The following is a 19,074-nucleotide window of genomic DNA, read 5'->3' as shown; positions in this document are numbered from 1 at the left end:
CAGAAGCCTCTTTAATGTATAGACTGCATCATGCATGGAATCTACTGGTCCCTTGTGCATGAGACGCACTAAGTATGTATGGGGCAGGAATCCCAGAATCTAGCCAGGAGCCTGGTCCTGGCTCTTACGAGCTGTTTGCCATTTCGTGTCTGATGTGATACACTTACACATTTGTGTGACACCGAGTTTTCCTGAGACAGAGGGTGGCTGCCTCCTGCCAGTGGTGTCAGTGAGCGTGCCCAGGCGAGCAGGACTGAGAGGCAAAGTGGAGAATGTCACTTACAAAGCTGGAGGCAGCATGGGCAGGTCAGGCCTGGGCCTCAGAGAGCGGCTCCACCTCCTGTCTTCAGACTCATTCCTTTACAGCTCCAGTTTTTGGACATTCCCTTAGAACATAGCCAGATAATGGAACCTACCCCAATAGGCCATTACGGGGATTCAGTGAGATCATGTGCACAGGCCTGACTGTGCACATAGGAAATAAAAGGATAGTGCTTTGCTTCTACATGATGGTTTATATTTCATAAAAAGTTTTACCTGCAGGTTTGCTCCCTGTACCTGAAACTTCCTGAGAAATTGTGTGTGTGTGTGTATAGGTGAGTGTGTATAAAAAATGTTTGTTGTATGTAATATAATTATGTATTAGTAATTGCTACTCCTATATATGTCTCACATGTATGAGAGGAAACATCAATGTGTGTCATATTTGTACTATGCATGTGTACGGGCATATATTCATACATTAATGTAAGCACATATGTATACCCACATGCACTGTATATATGTGAAAGGGAGTGGGGAAGAGAGACAAGTGCCCTGAGCTACATCTCATGAACACAGATGAAGCCCAAGAGCCGAGGGCGCAGGTCCACCTGGTGAACACTTCCGAGAGAGTGGGCTGTGGCCACGGCCGGGAAGGCCTTCGCCAGCTGTTCCGGTTCTGAAACTTCTCTGGCCCTGGGAGTCTCGGCTTTCTCCTCAGGGTTTCCCCAGGGTATCTGGCTCCTGAGAAGGGGACAGAGGGAGAAAGAGGGAGAGGTGGAAGGAGGGAGAGGATGAGAGAGATTGAGAAAGAAAAAAATACTCAGCAAGCGGCAGAAAGGCCAAGAAAAGTAGTAAACCAAACAGTGAATACCGTGTTTCCTCCCACCGTCTGTGTCCCTGGGCACCTTCCACCGCGGATCTGGAAGCTCAGGAGCCAAGAAATGCCGAGCTGCCCGGCAGGTGTGCGAGTGTGGTGTGGGTGGAGAGCACACGGGTTGGGGCCGTGGTGGGACCTCCGGTGGCCAGCTCGGTCCTGCCTTAACCTGCCATAAACTGAAGGCAGGCCAAAAAGCCAGCAGATGGAGCAGAGGGAAGTACAAGCTGCAGGTGCCTGCAGGACCCAGAGTCCCCAGAGGCTCCGTCCTTGCCAGGGTCCACCTGCCTTCCCTGCTCTTGTCCCAGCTACAGGTTTTCTCTCATCCCAGCCTCCCCTTTTCCTTCCAGAACCATGTGAGTTCTTGAGCAGAGCAGGTACCACTAAATGTTCCACACAAGACAACTGGTGCAGGGCCCAGAGAGGAGTGGCCAAGGCGTGGCTGTCTAGGAGGTGCAGGCACAGGAGGTCCTGCTCCAATCAGCTTGGTGCCTACGGTGGCCTGAGATTCTGCTCTGTCTTGTTGGTCTGGATCTTTAAATTTGGTGTCTGTTAAAAGCCTACGTGAGCCTATTTCTGGAAGGTCAGCTAAGCTATTTTCAGGTGATACTTTAAGGTCAGTAATTGCTAGAACAAATACTTGCGGCAGTTAGAGAACAAGATTGGGGAAAGGTGACCTAATCTTGGGGGAAAGGCAAGAAGAGTGGGAAAAGTTCTCACTTCTTAGTTTACAGAGTCAATTCTGAGGCGGCTCCACCAGATGCACTCCAAGTGTTCATTAGACACTGACTGGTTTGGGAGCTGTGATGGCGCGCAGCTTCCTGCTGAGGGAAGCAGGGAAACAGAAAGCAGGACAACAAAGAAGCGCTCTTTCCTTCGGTCCCTGCAGAGTTGGAACCTCCTGTGTTCCAGGTTTCTGTCTCTGACCTGGAGACCCAGTAGGCTGGCTCCAGTTAGCTGGAGAGGAGTCAGAAATGTTCCCAAGCAGACAATTGCTAAGCTTTTGCTCTTTTAAAGAAGAAAGCCAGGTGTGCTGAGCAAGACTGTATCAGGCCACCTTGCAGCCACCTATGCCCACCATTCAGGCTGTGAAAGCAGGACAAGGAAGTTCTGAGAACAAAGAGGCCCACCCACCCACACTGGAGACATCAGCAAGGGGAGATAGAGTGTCCTTGCTCATTCCTGAGGGAGTCCAGGCTCAGACTCTACTGCACCGTGAACGCCATTCTCTGGGGTCCCAGAGGTCAGCTGCCTGCTGTTGCTGGACAGCATTTTGAGAAGTGTGGTTCTGTGGTTCCAGAAGGAGGGAGATGAGGCTACCATGAAGTTAGATTTTGACAGCAAAGGACAGAGACCCTGTGTCCTTTGTAGAATTTGGATTGAGTGTACCAGTGACCTGATGGAAGGGAAGGGAAGGTTTTGTTGGTGGCTTTGTTTGTTTTAAGACGTGGAGTTGGGGTTCGATGCAGAAGGCCACATAGTGACTCAGAGTGAAGGAATAAACAGGGTGGCTGGAATCCAGCCCAGGGAGCACCCACAGCCTGCAAAGGTTTCTATGCTCTCTTGGTGGCAAGAGGGGAGAGGGGCAGGGCAAGAGGTCCTGAGCACCTAACCTCACTGAGGCCTCTGGGCCATCAGAAGGCCAGGACACCTGCCCTAGACCGGGTGGCTGATGCGGTGGCTCTCGACAGAGGGGCAGGTGGCACTTGCCATGGCTTATGCAGGACCCAGTGGAGGTGTATGCCTTTCTCCTTGAGAAGCCAGGTTCTGACTGAGCCAATGTTTCCTGGCACAGATGTACGCAGACCTCACCTGAAAATTCCCCTGCCCATCCTCGCTTTTTGCAACTGTACCTCTGTCCCCCCTCCACTCCTCCCATGCCTTGGGGTAGGCACAATTCACTCGGGTTGGGCCATGTTGGGCCTAGAGGACAGGTAGGTGGGCCACAGATTGGTGTCCTGAGACTTAAGGTGGACAGTCTGTGACTCTGCAGCTTCATTTGCAGCTAAATAAAAGGGGCTGTGAGGAAGTTCATTTTGACTGGAAAATCAGTCCCCAGGATTCTCTCACCTTCCTGTTTTTCTGTGGCACATGTCATAGAAGAAGTACCTGTAATGGTTTGGGGTTTTTCAGAGGCTAATATGTGCAGGTCACCACTCTGGTTTTGAGGAGTGCCCTAGTTTCTGGAAGCTAGAAAGGCCCATGTCTGTTCTCACATGCCTCAGGCCCACTTCCCTCATCCCTTTCCCACTCAGATGTACATTTGTGGTGAGGGAATGGGCAGGAGGCTCTCAGGGATGAGCGCACTGATGGTTTTGACTCTAAGGTGTTAGAAGTTTGAAGTTTTTCTGACCAGAGTCTATGCAGAGAACTTTCCCACCAACCTGGGATGGCTAGCATGATGGCAGACTCCTGCCACCTTCAAGAATCCATGAGGTACTGGGCTTACTGTGGGGCAGGCACGGACATTCACTCCTTCATAGGTTCACAACAATCCTGTGAGGGGTGTTATTCGTTTTCTCACGAGGATGCTGCTTGGATCTACGTAACTTGCCCAGATTCTGGTAGTAGATAAGGAGCGGGGCTGGGCTCTGCAATGGTCCAACTAGCACACCTCCAGGTCTTGATGTTTTCCTGGACAGAAGCTGTTAAGCTCTGGGCACCTTGAAGGAGATGGGAACATTGCAGGTAAAGGAAGTCATTCCATCTCGTTTTTCTTAGCTTTTCTTTTTCCAACTCAATTCATCTCACCTGTTTTTCCAGTGACTATCATTTGCACCCTTCAGGAATTTGCTCTGGTCCTAGTGTCAGACCCAGGAGAGCTGATCACAATCAGGCTTTGCCTTCGGCCCCTGAAAGATACACTTTTGCCATCTTTGTGGGTTGGGCATACAGCACAAGTGGAGGTTGGAGGCCTCTTAAAGAAGCTGCACAACTGCATATGGGTCAGAAACCCTCTGCAGACCCCAAGACCAGACCTCACGTCTGCACCCTCCCCTGTCCAACAAGTGCGTGTGTCCTCATTTTCCTTCTTTCAACTACTTTTGCTTATAGCTGTTTGCACAATTGACCTTTGGCCTTCAAGGAGATATTCTGCAGTTTCACCTGTCAGCTTGTAACCCAGAAGTCCTTGGCGTCTTAGCAACTAAAGACTTAGCCAAGGCCTGGATTTGAGTCATGAAGACTTCGGGGCTGATGAGCAGATTTCCTAGCTCCCAAGTGAGCCAGCCAACCTGTGCAGCATTAGCATGACTGTGGCATTCGCTATCAGTCCTTGCAGAGTCTCCATATGAAATATCAGCCAAGTTACTTATAATCCCCTGCCTTGCAAGGGCCCAAACCTAGTCCTCTGTTCTTTGATTATGGATTTGCAAACGTTCCCAGGCTAGCCCTGGTTTGCTGCCTTCTTTCTGCTCGAGTTTTTCATCTCTTTCTGATTTGGGTCCCTCAGGAGTTTCCCTTCCTTTCTTAAGATCCCAGCTGTAGAACCGAGGGAATGTTGTTAAATTTTATTCAGCATTTTTAGATGGTTTATAGAGGGAGAACTTTCAGATGGTGTATTCCTATTTCTTTCTACTTCCATAAATGGATACATACAATACTCTGTACCTAGTAGAAATATACAAATCTGCATATATATACATTATTTATAGATATATGTATACAAATCTTTCTCAGCTCCAGTGTGCACGGTGTCTATGTTTATAAGAAGAAAGAGGAGCTAGGATGTAGCTGTATATCTGTATTCCATTCCCAGAAACACACAAAAAAAGTAAATATAATAAGAAGAAAAGTGCTAGATGCCCTTAAAAGTAGACCTGAGTCTAAATTATGTAATTCTTATAGAGTAGCATGCCTAGCAGATTTTCTAACAGTAGAGGAATAATGGAAAGGAAGGGGTCTGGACATAAAGAGTACTCCTGCTTCATGATGAAGTTAACTTCCCCCTTCAAATAGGGCAATCCTATTAATTTATCTGTTGAAAAAAATACTACATCAGGCACTGAACTAGAGGCCTTTGATAGTGTATTTGGATAGTATAGCTTGAGCTTTTGATTGACAGTATATTTGGACTATGAAGTTCGGTAATGCACCTACATGAACTAAACCATAGAAACTGGAGGCAGGAAAAACTTTGGATCCAGGAAGATGGATGAGATATTCCAGAGGAAGTTGTAGCTAAGGAAATATTCCTGCCCAATCTACTCCAAGGTATCTATTTTAATCATACGTTTTCCAAGATGGCAGCAAACCCAAAGATATGACTTCACGGGACACTCCCATCCCATGGGGTGAGCCCTGGAAAAGTGCAAGAGCGCCATCCCTTCCTTCCCTCAAAGGACTGCAGTGAGCAGCCAGCACCTGCTTTGAGCACTCTGAGGCCCAGAAGTAATGCTCTGGGTTGCAAGCAGCTCTTGATGTGCATGGAGCCCAAGGTTGCTTCTTCCTGGAGACATGGGTCTCTAGAGAACGATGGGTCTACCAAGTCCCATGCCTCAGAGAAACTAGAATGCCAGGGAGCTTATTTGGGATAAAACTAGACCCACAACTGAGGAAAAGAGAAATGAGGCTGTGAGCCCCAGAGGAATTGAGATTATGATTTTTCTTTGTCTCTGTGTTGGATTGCTAGATTCATTTTGCACAAATGCCCCATGTATGTGTTATTCATCACAACCAAAATACCTGACAAGGGGCTGGGGTTTTGGCGCAGAAGTAGAGCACTTGCCTAGCATGGGTGAGGCCCTGGGTTTCATCCTCAGCACCACATAAAAAATAAGTAGATAGATAAGTAAAATAAAGGTAATTTTTTTAAAGCCTGACAAGAACAATTTAGAGGGGAAAATGATTATTTTGAGCTCATGATTTCAGAGATTTGGTCCATAGTCATCTGACTTCATCACTCTGGGCCTGAGGTGAGGGAAGCATCATGGTGGAAGGGTGGGGTAGAAGAAAGCTCCTCGGCTCATGGTGGCTTGGAATAAGAAATAGAGCTAGGATCCAGGGAGGAATATAAACCCCAAAAGTATTCTTCCTCTAGTGACCTACTTCAGTCACACCCCACCTGCCTACAGTTGTTACCAGGTAGTCAATCCATATGATTAATCCATCAAATGGATTAATCCACTGATAAGGTTAAAACCCTCACAATGCAATCATTTTGCCTCCTGCATTATCACAGGAGGTTTTGGAGAGTACCTCATATCAACTTGTAATGATTTCTAAATCCCCTTTGTAGAGACACCAAAGGAATTTAAGTTGCCCTTTGTTCCCAACAAATTAAATGCATAGTGAAATCATCAGATAGTGTTCATGTGGCATCACAGAGAGAACACCAGACCAGGAATGAAGGAATTGGCTCTGTTCCCAGGTTTGCCACTAATTATCCTTAAACACAAGACAGTTCATTTTTTTAAGACTCCATTTCATCATTTATAAAATGAAGGTTTTATACAAATAGTCTTCAAGGCTCATCTATTCTTAGAATTTCATTTATCTATGTCCCTTTGGAGTGCAGGGAGGACAACTCTCTTTGACATAATGATTTCATTTCATTTGGATATATACCCAGTAGTGGGATTGCTAGATTGTATGGTAGTTCTATTTCTATTTAAAATTTTTTAATTAGTATACTGTAGTTATTCATAATAGTGGGGTCCATTTGACATAATCATACATGCATGGAATATAATTGCATCCTCTTTCCCCTCCTCTCCTCCCTCCCCCTTTTCCACTTCCTCTACTACTACTGGCCTTCCACTTCTTATTTAGTGCTTTATAGATATACATAAAGTTGGAATTGACTGTTGTACATTCATTGCATAAGTTTGTCAGTTTCATTCTGCAATTTGTTCCTTTCCTGTTCCCCTCCTCCCCCTCAGTCCCTTTCTCTACTCCACTGATCTCCCCTGGGTCTTCATGGGATCTGCTCCCCCCCCCCTTATTTTGCTCTAGCTTCCACATATGAGTGAAAACACTTGACCCTCAACTTTCCATGTCTGGCTTATTTAAATTAGCATGATGCTCTCCATCCATCTGCCAGAAAATGCCATCATTTCATTCCTCCTTATGACTGAGTAAAACTCCATTGTGTATATCACCACATTTTCTTTATCAGGTCATCTGTTGATGGGCACCTGGGCTGGTTTCATAACCTGGCTGTTGTGAGTTGTGCTGCTGTGGTCATTGATGGGCCTGTGTCCCTGTGGCATGCTGAGGAGCCTCCATGCTATTTTTCACAATGCTTGTACTATTTATATTCCTACCAAAAGTAAGCAAGGATTCCCTTTGCTCCATATCACTGCAAGCACTTGTGATTTTCTGTCTTATTGAGAAGCAAGTAGTGTCCCTGAAGGCCCTCCAAGGTCTCCCAAGTTTTGCCTGAGATCCTAAGAGAGGTGCTGTAATAGGTCTCCCCCTTTTATATTCTTTGCTGTCTTTGGGTAGGAAGCCCAGGCAGGACAGACACAGTAGGCGGAGACATGGTGTCTGTTTTGTGCTATTACAGCAAAATACTTGAGCCAAGGAAATTTAAAATGAGCAGAAATTTACTGGCTCACTTTTCTAGTAGCTGAGAAATCCAAAGTCAAGGGGCCAGCATCTTGTGAGGCTTACTCATGGCAGAGGTGGAAGGATAACAGAAGGTAGGGTAGGGCAAGGGAGAGGGCAAATGTGTCCTTTCATGAGGAGCTCTTTCCTTTGATAAAAGCATCAATCCCTTCATGTTTTAGTTAGCTTTATTTCACTGTGACCAAAAGAACTGACAGGAACAAAGTAGAGGAGGAAAAGTTAATTTTGGCTCATGGTTCCAGAGGTTTCAGTCCACAGATGGTCAACTCCTAGCTCTGGGCCCGGGTAAGGCAGCACATCCTGGTGGAAGGGCGTGGTGGAGGAAAGCAGCTCACAACGTGGCATCAGGACGTAGAGGGAGCTCTGTTGTCCAGAGACAAAATAAAGGCCCACCTGCCTTGACCTGCCTCCTCCAATCAGGCTACCTGCCTACAATTTTCACCCAGTTAATCCACATCAGTGGATTTTCCCACCAATCAGGACACAACTTTAATACTTTAGTCATTTCACCTCAGAACCTTCTCGCATTATCTCACATAAGCTTTGGGAAACACCTCATTTCTAAACCACAACACTTCATGAAGACAGAATCTTCATGCCCAATTACCTCTTAAAACTCCTCACTTCTTCATATTGTTGCAATGGCAATTACATCAACACACGTTTGGGAGCATAGATATTCAACCCACATGGGATGAGAAGGAGAATGACAATCAGACAGAATGTCACCATTCACTGAAGCACTGAAGAAAAAGGGAAGAAGTGCACAGATTCATCTACTGTACCTAGAGCTTCATCCTGCTGCAAGGGCTCCTCCAGGTGCCGTGCCACAGCTACTTTGGAAAAGGGCTTCTTTGGGGCCTGCTGTAGCCTAGTGAATGTGAAGAAATGGATGTGGGTCTGATTTGTTACTCTCAAAATTGGGAAGTTGGATAGAAAGACTGGTGTTTGGCATCAGGTGAAGATATGCTTAACCTCTCCTTGTCTGAAACACTCTCTGACTAACAGAACAGGATTCTCCCCGCCACACCTTACCTACAGGGAGACAGTTCCTTTTGGCTGAGATCCCAACCTGTAGGTGAGCAGAGCAGAAGGTCTGAAGAGCAGGTGGCCTTCCTAAAACCTCAGTGTAGTCTCCAGTGCTATTGCAATATGTGGAAGAAAAATGCCCTTAATCTGATTCGAGTAAGGGCGGCTTTATTAGCCAATCAAAGTTTGAGGAGCTTCCCTGAGGGTGGGCTCTGGGATGGGCAGCCTGGGACTCCCCCGCCCCTCTATTTTCATCCTCTCCTCCCTCTTAGACCACCTCCTCTTCAGAATCTCCCAGCCCTAGGCAGAACCAACCTCTGACAGCAGACTCTCCCACCCCCAAGACCCCAATTAAGTTTTCTCCACTTCTTGATGCTAGCTCTGAGCTACCACACTTAGCTAAAATTTCTTACAGTGGGTTTCCTCAAGGGGCAGAAGCATGTTTTAATTATCTCCGTGTCCCCATATTAGCACCTCATCCATGTAGGCACAGAGTAAAGAACACAGAGAGATTAAATGAATAGCTACAACCACAGGCATCACAGAGGACACCATCTCTGCCCTCACCTTATGGCAAAGAAGCTTTAAAATAGGAACTGCCACTGGGCCAAAGGGGCTGCCCTTGCCCTGCTATAAGGATGCTCTGCTGTGGGAATAGCATTAATACATAAAGACAAAATTATGTGCACATTTGGGAAGTTTCCAAAGTGGTACAGGTAGTGTGGACGGAGAGCCTTTCCTGCAAGCGCGCCGTGATTCACACACAGCCATCCATTTGGCCACCTTGACGTCCTGGAACACAGCTAACTCTGGAGGCTGGCATGACAGGCCTTCCTGTGACAATTGAGACAGGTCTCCTGAAGCTCATGCCCCACAAGAAGGGCAGCCCAGGCTGTCTCTCAGATTTAGGTATTTAAATGAGTTATAATTCTAAGGGCTTGAATGTTTGCCTCAAAGATAAATCAGACCTGAAGTGTGTGTGTGTGTGTGTGTGTGTGTGTGTGTGTGTGTTAAGGAGGCACATTTAGGAAAGAGGAGAGCTTTCCCGTGCAGTGAAAATAACAGTCTTTGTGTTGATGCCTATGTGTACTCTCAGTGGTTAAAAGGCAGATAAACAGGTATTTCCTAAACATTTTTTCCTTTATCAAGATAATTGAAATAAAAATGGAAAAGGGGCCCATAAAGAGTAAGTTTCAGGTATTTGAAAAATGCACTTGGTGTTATGGGAAAAAGTAAGCATATGTTTGTGTGGCGAAACTCAGCCACGTACACAGTGTGCCTGGAGAGCAAGCCCAGGACCCTCCCTCGGGATGTTTCCTGGGAGCAGTGGTGGCCCAGATCCAACACCTTGCAGTCACTGAGGTTGGAATCTCCTACTCTACATCCAGTCTTCAGAGGCTTTCAAACTTTGGATCAATTAGTCATTTTCCCTCCTAGTTTTCCATTGTAACTTTGTACTCAAGCTGTCAAGAGTCCCAGGCACATGTTGCCATAGGAGACTCTGTTTGTTGAGGGTGGAGTGGTTGATTTTGGCAGGTTGGGGAGGAGCAATTAATTCTAATAGGTATAGAGTACATTAAATACATGGGTCTTTTCAACCTTTTCTCTGAATTTCTGCTCCTTTTCATAAATTTTCTTCTCTTCCCAAATGATCATTTAAAAGTTGAAAAGAAGGAGCTTCTAGAAATCATTTGGGATCATCACAGTAGAAGTCTAATGGGACATAGAAAAGCTCACATTGACCATGACTGCCCTTTTCAAAATACCTTCCCTAGTGTTCTTGCGATAAGAAGCCCTCTGTGGTGAGGCCTCTGCAAATCAAGATTTCCAGGCATTCCTTACTCAACCCATTCAAAGTGAAGGTTGTTTTTATGAAAAGGAAGACATCTTTAGACTCACCTTTAATTCTCCATTTGAAGAACATACTTACATGTGTATAAGAAAACTGTTTTGGATGTTCTTTAAATTTTTATAGAAAAATACATGGAAAAGAAAAAAAGGAACAGATGAAGTTTTTGTCAATGTGTCAGTCCAGGTAGGAGGAAAAGAAACAGATGTAGTGTTAGATGAGAAAAATATTCTCTAAACACTTGAAAAAGGCCTAGGAAACTCTGGGGAATCTCAGCAGATATCTGGTCCTCCCAGGAGGATCCAAGAGCATCCACAGGATGTGCCAATTGTATTTTAACTCTGACTATTTGGCTGCAAGTTTGGACCCAAGTCCTGAATGTACATTTAGTCCAAGTTCTCCAGAACTGTAGGGACAGGCTCCAGTGTTAAAGACAAACGCCCATCTCGAAATCTTTGTCTTGCATCCCAGAGCGCCCTGTGTTGAAAACAGAATTCATTCTCACTTCCTGCTCTCCGCTGACATTGCCATACAGATGTGCAGCAGCTGTTGTGCTCCATACACGCGCAGCAGCTTCGCAGAGGTTGGCAACCCGGTCTGCATGTGGAATGGGCTGTGCAAATGAGCTCAGGGCCCCACCGAATACATCAAAACGTTGAAGTAATCGCTGGGACGAGTCTGTTCTGACATAGCTCAATTGCTGAAAATTATTTAATGATCATTTCTGAGTTCAGTGATCTATCTCATCAAAGCCCAGTGAAATAGGGAATAATCCTTCTATTTGACATTTTGGGAGGCCACGGGGAGAGAAAGTGATTTGAACATGGAAACTGGGAGGTGACCTTAGAATCCCAGAGTTTTGTGACCCAAACAGTTTGTGTGCGAGATGTGCGCTGAGGCTTTACAGTTGGGCGTGAGCTCAGGACAGTGAGCAGCTGCTGCACCTGAGAAGGTGGGCTGCCTGCCTGCCGCCCAGGGTGCTGTGGGCCGTGCTCCCCTCAGAGGTGGTTCCCTGGAGAGGCAGTTGTGGGCTGCTGAGCTATCTGTAACTGCTCCTTGCTGTTCTTATCACACATTCCCTTCGGGGGTGAAACACTCCATTAACTCTGGTTTCTTCTGGGCCCCTTTCCCATTTTGGTTCCTGTTAACTGGCAGCAGTAACAGGAATGAGTGAACCAGTTTCACTTTCTCTGCTCTAACCCTGGGCCAAGCTGCTAGGCATCAGGTGGCTGCGTGTGTGGGAACATTCCTGTGCTAGCCCTGGTGTCCTCAACCCTAGGACCACTGCACTCCGGACAGACATCATTGCAGTCTTTAGAACACCCAAGGACTGCTAGAGTCTCTAAGCACCAGTCCTGAGTACACCAGGTGACAGGCCGGGGATTGTGGTTCTCAAGGTGGGAGGAGCTGCAGAAAGCCAAGCTATGTGCCAAGCGCTGCCTGAGCCCAGCTGCTAGCTGTGTGACCAGACGATTCCTATCATCTCTATGCACCCCTGGTTTCTCACTGACAAAGTGGGACTTTTAAAGCAAATCCTGTCTAATACACAGACCTTTTCTGAGGTCAACAAAGCTAAAATGTGTGAACCTTTTTGTAACCTACATATTATAAAGACCTAGTATTTATAAGAAGGCAAAAAAGTTGATCAAGGAATTTAATGAATATCCCAGACCTTACAGTAGGCCAGGAGCAGGTTCTGCAAGAGAAATAAATCTGACAATTTCTTAGGCCCGATGGTCTTATCTCAAGGTTTTTCCACCTCTTGAGGATGTGTCCTGCTCCTGAGGTGCTCATCCATAGTCTCTCTGGAGCTCCATGGGGGGCTGGGGTCGGGGAGTGGGAAAGAGGGCCAGAGATAGCAAAACTGCACTGGACTCTGACCTCAGCCTCCTTACAGCCTTTTCAAGCAGATGGTTGGTGTGACACGATCAACAACCGGGCCTACTGCCACTATGATGGAGGAGACTGCTGCTCTTCTACACTCTCCTCCAAGAAGGTACGTGAGGGTGCCTGGGGACAGCATGGGGACAGTGGAAGGAAGGCAGGTTCTCTGGCCAGCTCTGCTTCACAGTGCAGCAGACTTGATTTTTAATCCCCAAGAGAATGATAATGACATTAGAAGTTATAAACATTGGAATGTCTAAAGTGACAAGATTGAGGGTAACAGTCTTTAGTATAGGGTCTTAGAAAACACCAGTCCTTTAAATTGTCAATCATAAATGCAATGGCTTTTTCTAATGAAATTCTCATATCTGCTCATCATTGTCCGGGAAATTCTTCTGTAGGCAGGGAAAACAATGGTTTCTAGCCCTTAAGGATACTAGGTTACCAGTGAAGTGCTTCCCCTCTATCATTCATCTTCATAATTAAATTAATAGTCAGATGGCATCATACAGCGGTATTGCAGGCACATGTTCATCAGCTGCTGAGCACCACCTGGAGTGCTCTCTGAACCAGACCACAGTCGTAATCCCCTTCTTGATACCTCTGATTGCTGTTATGCTTGGCTCTGTTAAATTTATAGACAGGCTCAAGTGAAGTCTATAAAATTAAATAGGCTGAAATTTTATAATAAAATAGGTGAAAATCCAAGTGCTCTGAAGATATTTGAAGCTAGTTGGCGAGCTTGATGAATCAGAAAAATGCAGCCATTATTTCCTTCCTCCCTCCTACCTGTCTCCACAATAAAGCCACGCCTACCAAGGTCACCCATATGTGGATCTGAATACTTTCTCTTTCTTTGCTAATATATTTTGCTGAATCACTGTGTGCTGGGCACTATTTTCACCATTTAAATGAACTAACTTATTCAGTACAAAGCATGTAGGGGCTCATCATATCACTATTCAATTTGGCCCTCATTTGCTCTAAAAATCAATAAATCCTGAACTAAGAGAAACAGATCAAGAGCTTGGGCCACAGGTCAGAAATCAGGCCAGCTGGTTCTGTTCCATCTTGTGAAAATAACTGGGGACAGAGACCATCTTTCTTATACAGGAAGCTTGGATTCTGGAGGAAGAAGGCAGGCAGCTCTCCCCCTCTCATTCTGCAAACCTACGACTTATCTTTAATGGACGTCAGTGCCTGTCACTCACAAGAACTGGAGTGTAGAGGAACACCCCCTCTGTTGACTACTACAACACACTTTACTTCATTTGTGCAAATATGCTGGGATACTTCCCCAAACAACCCCACCCATTCTCTAATCCACTTGCCCAATCCCGAGCCCATCTCTCCAGTGTACTAGGACCAGTCTTGTATATGATATGTCTATTCAATTTTATCTCATTTGATTGCCAGTGGCCAGAGGGTAAAATATCTAACTTTTTTAAATTAATTTTTATTTGTTTTAATTAGTTATACATGACAGTAGAATGCATTTATGCATTTTGATCTTTTACACCATGTTTCCAAAATGTCCAATTCTCTTTGATGCTGGTTATAGACACTCAAATAGGGCGCTCATCTGCTGGTATCAGTGAAAGCAGGAAGAAGACAACTTTTGCTTGACCACTCCTGGCACAAAGAAGGGAGAATTACACGAAAGGAAGCAATACCACCACAAAGAGTGAGTGGGTGGCACCATGCCAAAGCATATCCTGGGCTCAGGAGAGCAAGACTTCATGTGTTCAGAAATGTCAAAGATGATCCTAGTGTCCCAAGACCACTGAAGAGTGGAGCCAGAGAGACAATCTCCAGAGCTGGCTTTCCACTGTCCTGAGTTAAAGCAGGTAGCCCTGCCTTCCATAGGAGGGAATGAGCTAACATCAATCCCTCCAACACACAGGAATATTGTGACGATGTTAACAGCAACAAAAACAATAGTGTAAGACATACGAGGTATCATTAGAAGTAGTCACTTTAGGTGTCTGGCCACGATGAGCATCTCACACCCATCAGTTCACTTAAACCACACACCCTGTTTATGTTGTCCTTCTCACTCTCTGTATGGAGAAAGCAAAGTGAAGAAGGACGATCTTGTCTGAAATGACATGGTGTGTGAGAACTGAGGGTTCATTCCAGCTCTGTGATACTGAATTGTGATCCTACTTCCTCCAGGACCGAGTGAGAACTGTGGAAGCCAGTGGAAACATGTGGCACCTGGCACGCACACCCATTATTTCAACTTCTCTTTCCTTCCCCTAGGTCATTCCATTTGCTGCTGACTGTGACCAGGATGAGTGCACCTGCCGAGACCCCAAGGCAGAAGAAAATCAGTAACTGTGGGACCTGGACTGAGCCCATCCCTCCTCTGCCCTGGAGGCAGGCAGAGTGAGAGGCCTCCACAGGAGGAAACACAGGGCAGGTGAAGGAGAAAGGTCACCAAGTGGAGGAAGGAGAGCGTGTGGACCATCTGTTAAGAAACACGATATTTATAGGTGTCAACTAACATATCAACTAGTCCAAGTAGGGAAGAATTATAGGCAAAAGTTTCTTTAAATTGGCAGTTGATTAAAAGAGGAAGGAGAAATCAGATAGATAAACAAGGACCCTCCTCCCCATCAATATTCTAGTCCACCCACCTTAGCTCCTGCCCGACTCCCCACTCTGCACCCCACTGACTGCTCAGCCCCACCAAACGTGTAATCCATTATTAGAATGCTAGAAGGAAAGTTGCCAGGGACACTCTGTCAATGCCCATTTCAAATGGATTGTCACCTTTCAGGGCTTGTCTGCTCTAAACTGGCCTTTCCCTTCCTTTTGTGTAGTCTCTCTTAAATAATGAGGTTAGTTAATAATTCTTTATAAGTATTTAAACATAATTATATAAATATATTATATATTATATTTTTTGCTGTTTACTAAGCTGAAAATTACCCATTGTTCCACACATGCTGCTGTGAAGTTCATGTCCAAAATGAATGCTGAGGCTTTGAGGACAGACACACAAGTTCTTCTGCCATATTTCTATGTGTAGGGATTGGCAGGTTAAATGGGAAGTGGAGGAGAGGGAGATCAGATAGGATTCTGTATGCTAGCGTGCCAGCTAATCATCTTTTTATGCCCTGGGAGCTGGGCCCACTTAAAGTGGATGGGAGTTGGAATGATAGCACTAAACGGCATGGGAAGTTGGGCGTGACACCCACTGGGGGTGGGTCCAGGGGAACAAGGCAGTGGTTCTTAAGCATCTATCAAAAAAGAATGTAGTGTTTCCTCCCCAATTCTCAGAACTGTCAACTGGATTTTCTGCACTTTCATATGTGCCTATTCCAATGTGGCCATCTACCAGCTGGTCAGCAAGTTTGTGTTCAGGCTCATCCTCTGAGCACCAGGATCACAGAAACTCACACGCTTTGTACTTGGCCTCTTTGTTAGAATTCCCCAAGCCTGTTCATCATGCACACCCACATCACTAGCTGTTGATCTTGCAGGGGAAAACGTTTTAAAAATGACCCAGGAGAAGGATGGGAAGAGATGGAAGAACAGGTGGGGATGAAGGAGCCAAAGGAGGCCATGGAGAGGTGAGGGGTCAGGTTAAATCAGGGCCAAGAGTGACAGGATGGAACAAGTCAAGGAAATTTGGTCCTTGTTCCAAGACTCCAAAGTTCACAGTGGATCCTTTGAGCATTGCGGGGTCTGCAATGAATTTTATTCAAGTGGGTGCATAAAACCTGTGACCAGAGATTTCAATTGGGCAAGCCATGGAAACAACATGGAGCAAGGCTGACACTCTGTGGGAGAAAGAAGAATTTCAACTATTTAGGGTCCATTTTGTTGTCTTTCTCCTTTCCTGGTGGATAGATGGATAGCACATGGAGTGATTGCATTGGCCCTGCCTTTCTTTGCATCCTGGACTCTTCTATTTTTGCACATGGCCTATGGTAGTTATTTTTTTTTTTTAATAGTTTCTGGGTTAGGCCTTGGGGAAAGAGAGGAAGGAGCCAATTTCTACTCAATGCTCGGTCTTACCTTAGGAAGGGCCTTGAGCCTGTTTCCTTCAAAGTTTCCTCTCCAGGGAAAACCAGGAACAGGCAAACCTCAGAGTTCAGCCATGGCCTCTACACCATTGCTTTCTGTTCTGATTAAGTCTTCTACTCCTCCCATCAACACTGAAGCAACGGCTTTTCAAAAAACAAGAAAAGGAAAACATGATCCACTACTATCAAAATCTTATCCATGCTCAGCACAAGAAATAATATCAGGAATGGAAAAAATGAGGATAGAGCAGTCCGCACACATCGGTCTGTGTTGTGTGGAACAAAGGCTGCAGGCCTTGGGAAGTGGTGGGCAGAGTTTGCCCACCCGAAAACCCCTTGTCCCCAGTATTCTAGCCACTAGGGTAACTGTAGCCTAAATACCATTCACTGCCTAGGTCACCCTTGGTGCCCCAAGGAAGACAAGAAATAGTCCTGATAGGTTTTAATATGGAGAGGACAATGGAAAAGTTTAGGTTCTCCATTTAAACACACAGACACACAAACACTTTGCAAAATTGTTTTCTTGGGGAAAATATCCAAATTTCTCGACACATGTCAAGCTCTGTTGTGGGCAATCCTTCTTGCTATTGAGGCAGAGTCCTCGTTATCTTGGGCGTTACCCAGCCCAGGGAGACCTGACCTCCAATAAGAAACAAGGAGCCTGTGAATCGGGCCAGCAGGCGCTGGGATTCATCTCTCCATAAGACTAATGGTGAGAAGGTTTCTGTCCTATACTTCATTTTAAAGTACTTTGCTCTCTATTGGTAACATCTGCAATTTACTCACCACCACCCTGGGAAATAGAGAGGACAATTCCCAGTGTGAGCAGGCTGAGGCTGAGGCTGCCCAGCCATAGTCAGCTGTGGGCATTCAGAGGTGGCAGGTTCTCCCAGTCCTTCTCACTGGCCAAGTGTTGTGAGCACCTTAGGTCATCGAGAGTCAAAGGACTGGTATCATGGCCACAGATCCCAGGGACAACTCACACTTGCTCTATGTGTTGGTCTTTCCGCTGCTCTTACCCACCCATGAGGTCATTGAAGGCCTTTCCCAGGGACTCTTCTGTTTCTTGGTTCCAAAATCACTCTCTGTCTCTTCTTTTTCCTAACAGTAAGGGGCACTAGTGCCCAGGTTGCCTAGGGCTGGTTGACTCCAATGACTAGCATGGCAGCCTCCAATCAGAGAGAGACAGAGGAGAGGTCAGAGTGGGGAGAATGGACAGAGCCCAACAGGAAAGGACATCAGGAGCCCTTCTCGATGCCCCCTCTCATCCCTCCACTGTACAGCATTGGACTTGACACTTCTATTCTGTGTGATCACTATTGAGTGTGTCAGTCAGCACCCAAGGGGACAGTTTGATTGAAAACATAGTGAAAGGAGCTGATCTACTGTATTGTAATGTAAAACAGCTACAGCCAGTTATTTTGTAAGATTATAAGACGTTCATTAAAAAATAAGCACACAAAATGTAAAGTGTGTTTGGTGTTTTTCTCTTTGTTTGAATCATTCCATCACTTCTGAATCACTTTCCATTGTCCCCTGCCAGGTCTGGGCATCAGTCATTGGTTATGAGTGGATGGATGGTTCCTTTCAGTCATTTAAAAACTATTTTTTTAAGTAAATAGGTTGTGTAAGGAAAATGAACATGAAAATTCACAAGAGGTGATATATACAAAAGTCGAGTACTTAGTGATGATGTCAAATGCCTCAGGAGTTGTGAAAAAATGTGCAAAAATTGTTTACAGTTCAGAGGAAATAATCCTTGCCCCTAGATGCCAAAGGTAGGAGGCATTTGGAGGCTGATATGTGAAGGACACATATAATTTGATAGGCAGAAATTGGGGGTGAAGAATAGAGTTGAAGATGTGAGAGGGTTGTGCATTATTGGATATCTCTGGAAGGTAGAACCAACAAGTTCACATGTACCCTGTATTTGGTAAACACAACCTATTTAATTCCCATGACAGTTCTGAACATCACAAAGTCTCACTTCACAGATGAGAACAGCAAGCCCCAGCCTAGAGGAGAAAGTTCTCCTGGGTCACATGACTAAGTCAATCTAGCCTGGTCTGTGGAACTCCAAGATACATGAAGAGAAAGAAAACTGGTGATAAGTAAGATGGAAGAGTTGAAAAGTGTGTTGGTGGTGGTCATCACTGACAGAAAAGGGAAGCCCACAGGTGCAGGCCTGCAGACCAAGAGCATGGGCTCGCTTGGTTATAAACTTGGTCTGAACACCAGGTAGATAATTGTTGGAAATGTTATATAAACCAGTGTTCAGCTCTCTGGAGGAGGCTTCTGTAGCTGGGTCAGCATGGCTCTAAGCTCCCTGGCCATGCCAGGCCCCATCTAGCTTCTTGAAAGGCCGGGGCGGGGGGGGGCGGGGGGGGGGGGAGCAACACACCTATCAGCCATTTGGAAAAACCTATAGACAAGATTGTTGAAAATATGAGCTTGTAAGTTGGGAAAGAAGTTTCCCGTTGGAAATAAACATTTTATAGTGAAAAGAACCTTACCTGACTTTCTCTCTAACAATTTGCAAAGTGCTTTTATATGCTTTATGGCCATCCATGGGC

At 45.7% G+C, this 19,074-nt stretch overlaps 1 protein-coding gene across 1 annotated transcript in view; it reads left to right on the top strand.

The window, feature by feature from the left end:
- Pappa2 (pappalysin 2) overlaps window positions 1-14,804 on the top strand; it is a 243,875-nt gene extending 229,071 nt beyond the window's left edge. The window contains exons 21-22 of the mRNA XM_027935059.2: window positions 12,481-12,579; window positions 14,730-14,804. Of these exons, the coding sequence (XP_027790860.2) occupies window positions 12,481-12,579; window positions 14,730-14,804 (174 nt within the window). The remainder of the gene's footprint in view (window positions 1-12,480; window positions 12,580-14,729) is intronic.
- Window positions 14,805-19,074: the final 4,270 nt, after the last annotated feature.

The sequence above is a fragment of the Marmota flaviventris genome, chromosome 12 (genome assembly GCF_047511675.1).
Source record: "Marmota flaviventris isolate mMarFla1 chromosome 12, mMarFla1.hap1, whole genome shotgun sequence".
NCBI lineage: Eukaryota > Metazoa > Chordata > Mammalia > Rodentia > Sciuridae > Marmota > Marmota flaviventris.
The sequence above is the reverse complement of the archived record's forward strand: the minus strand, read 5'-3'. Positions and strand labels throughout refer to the sequence as shown.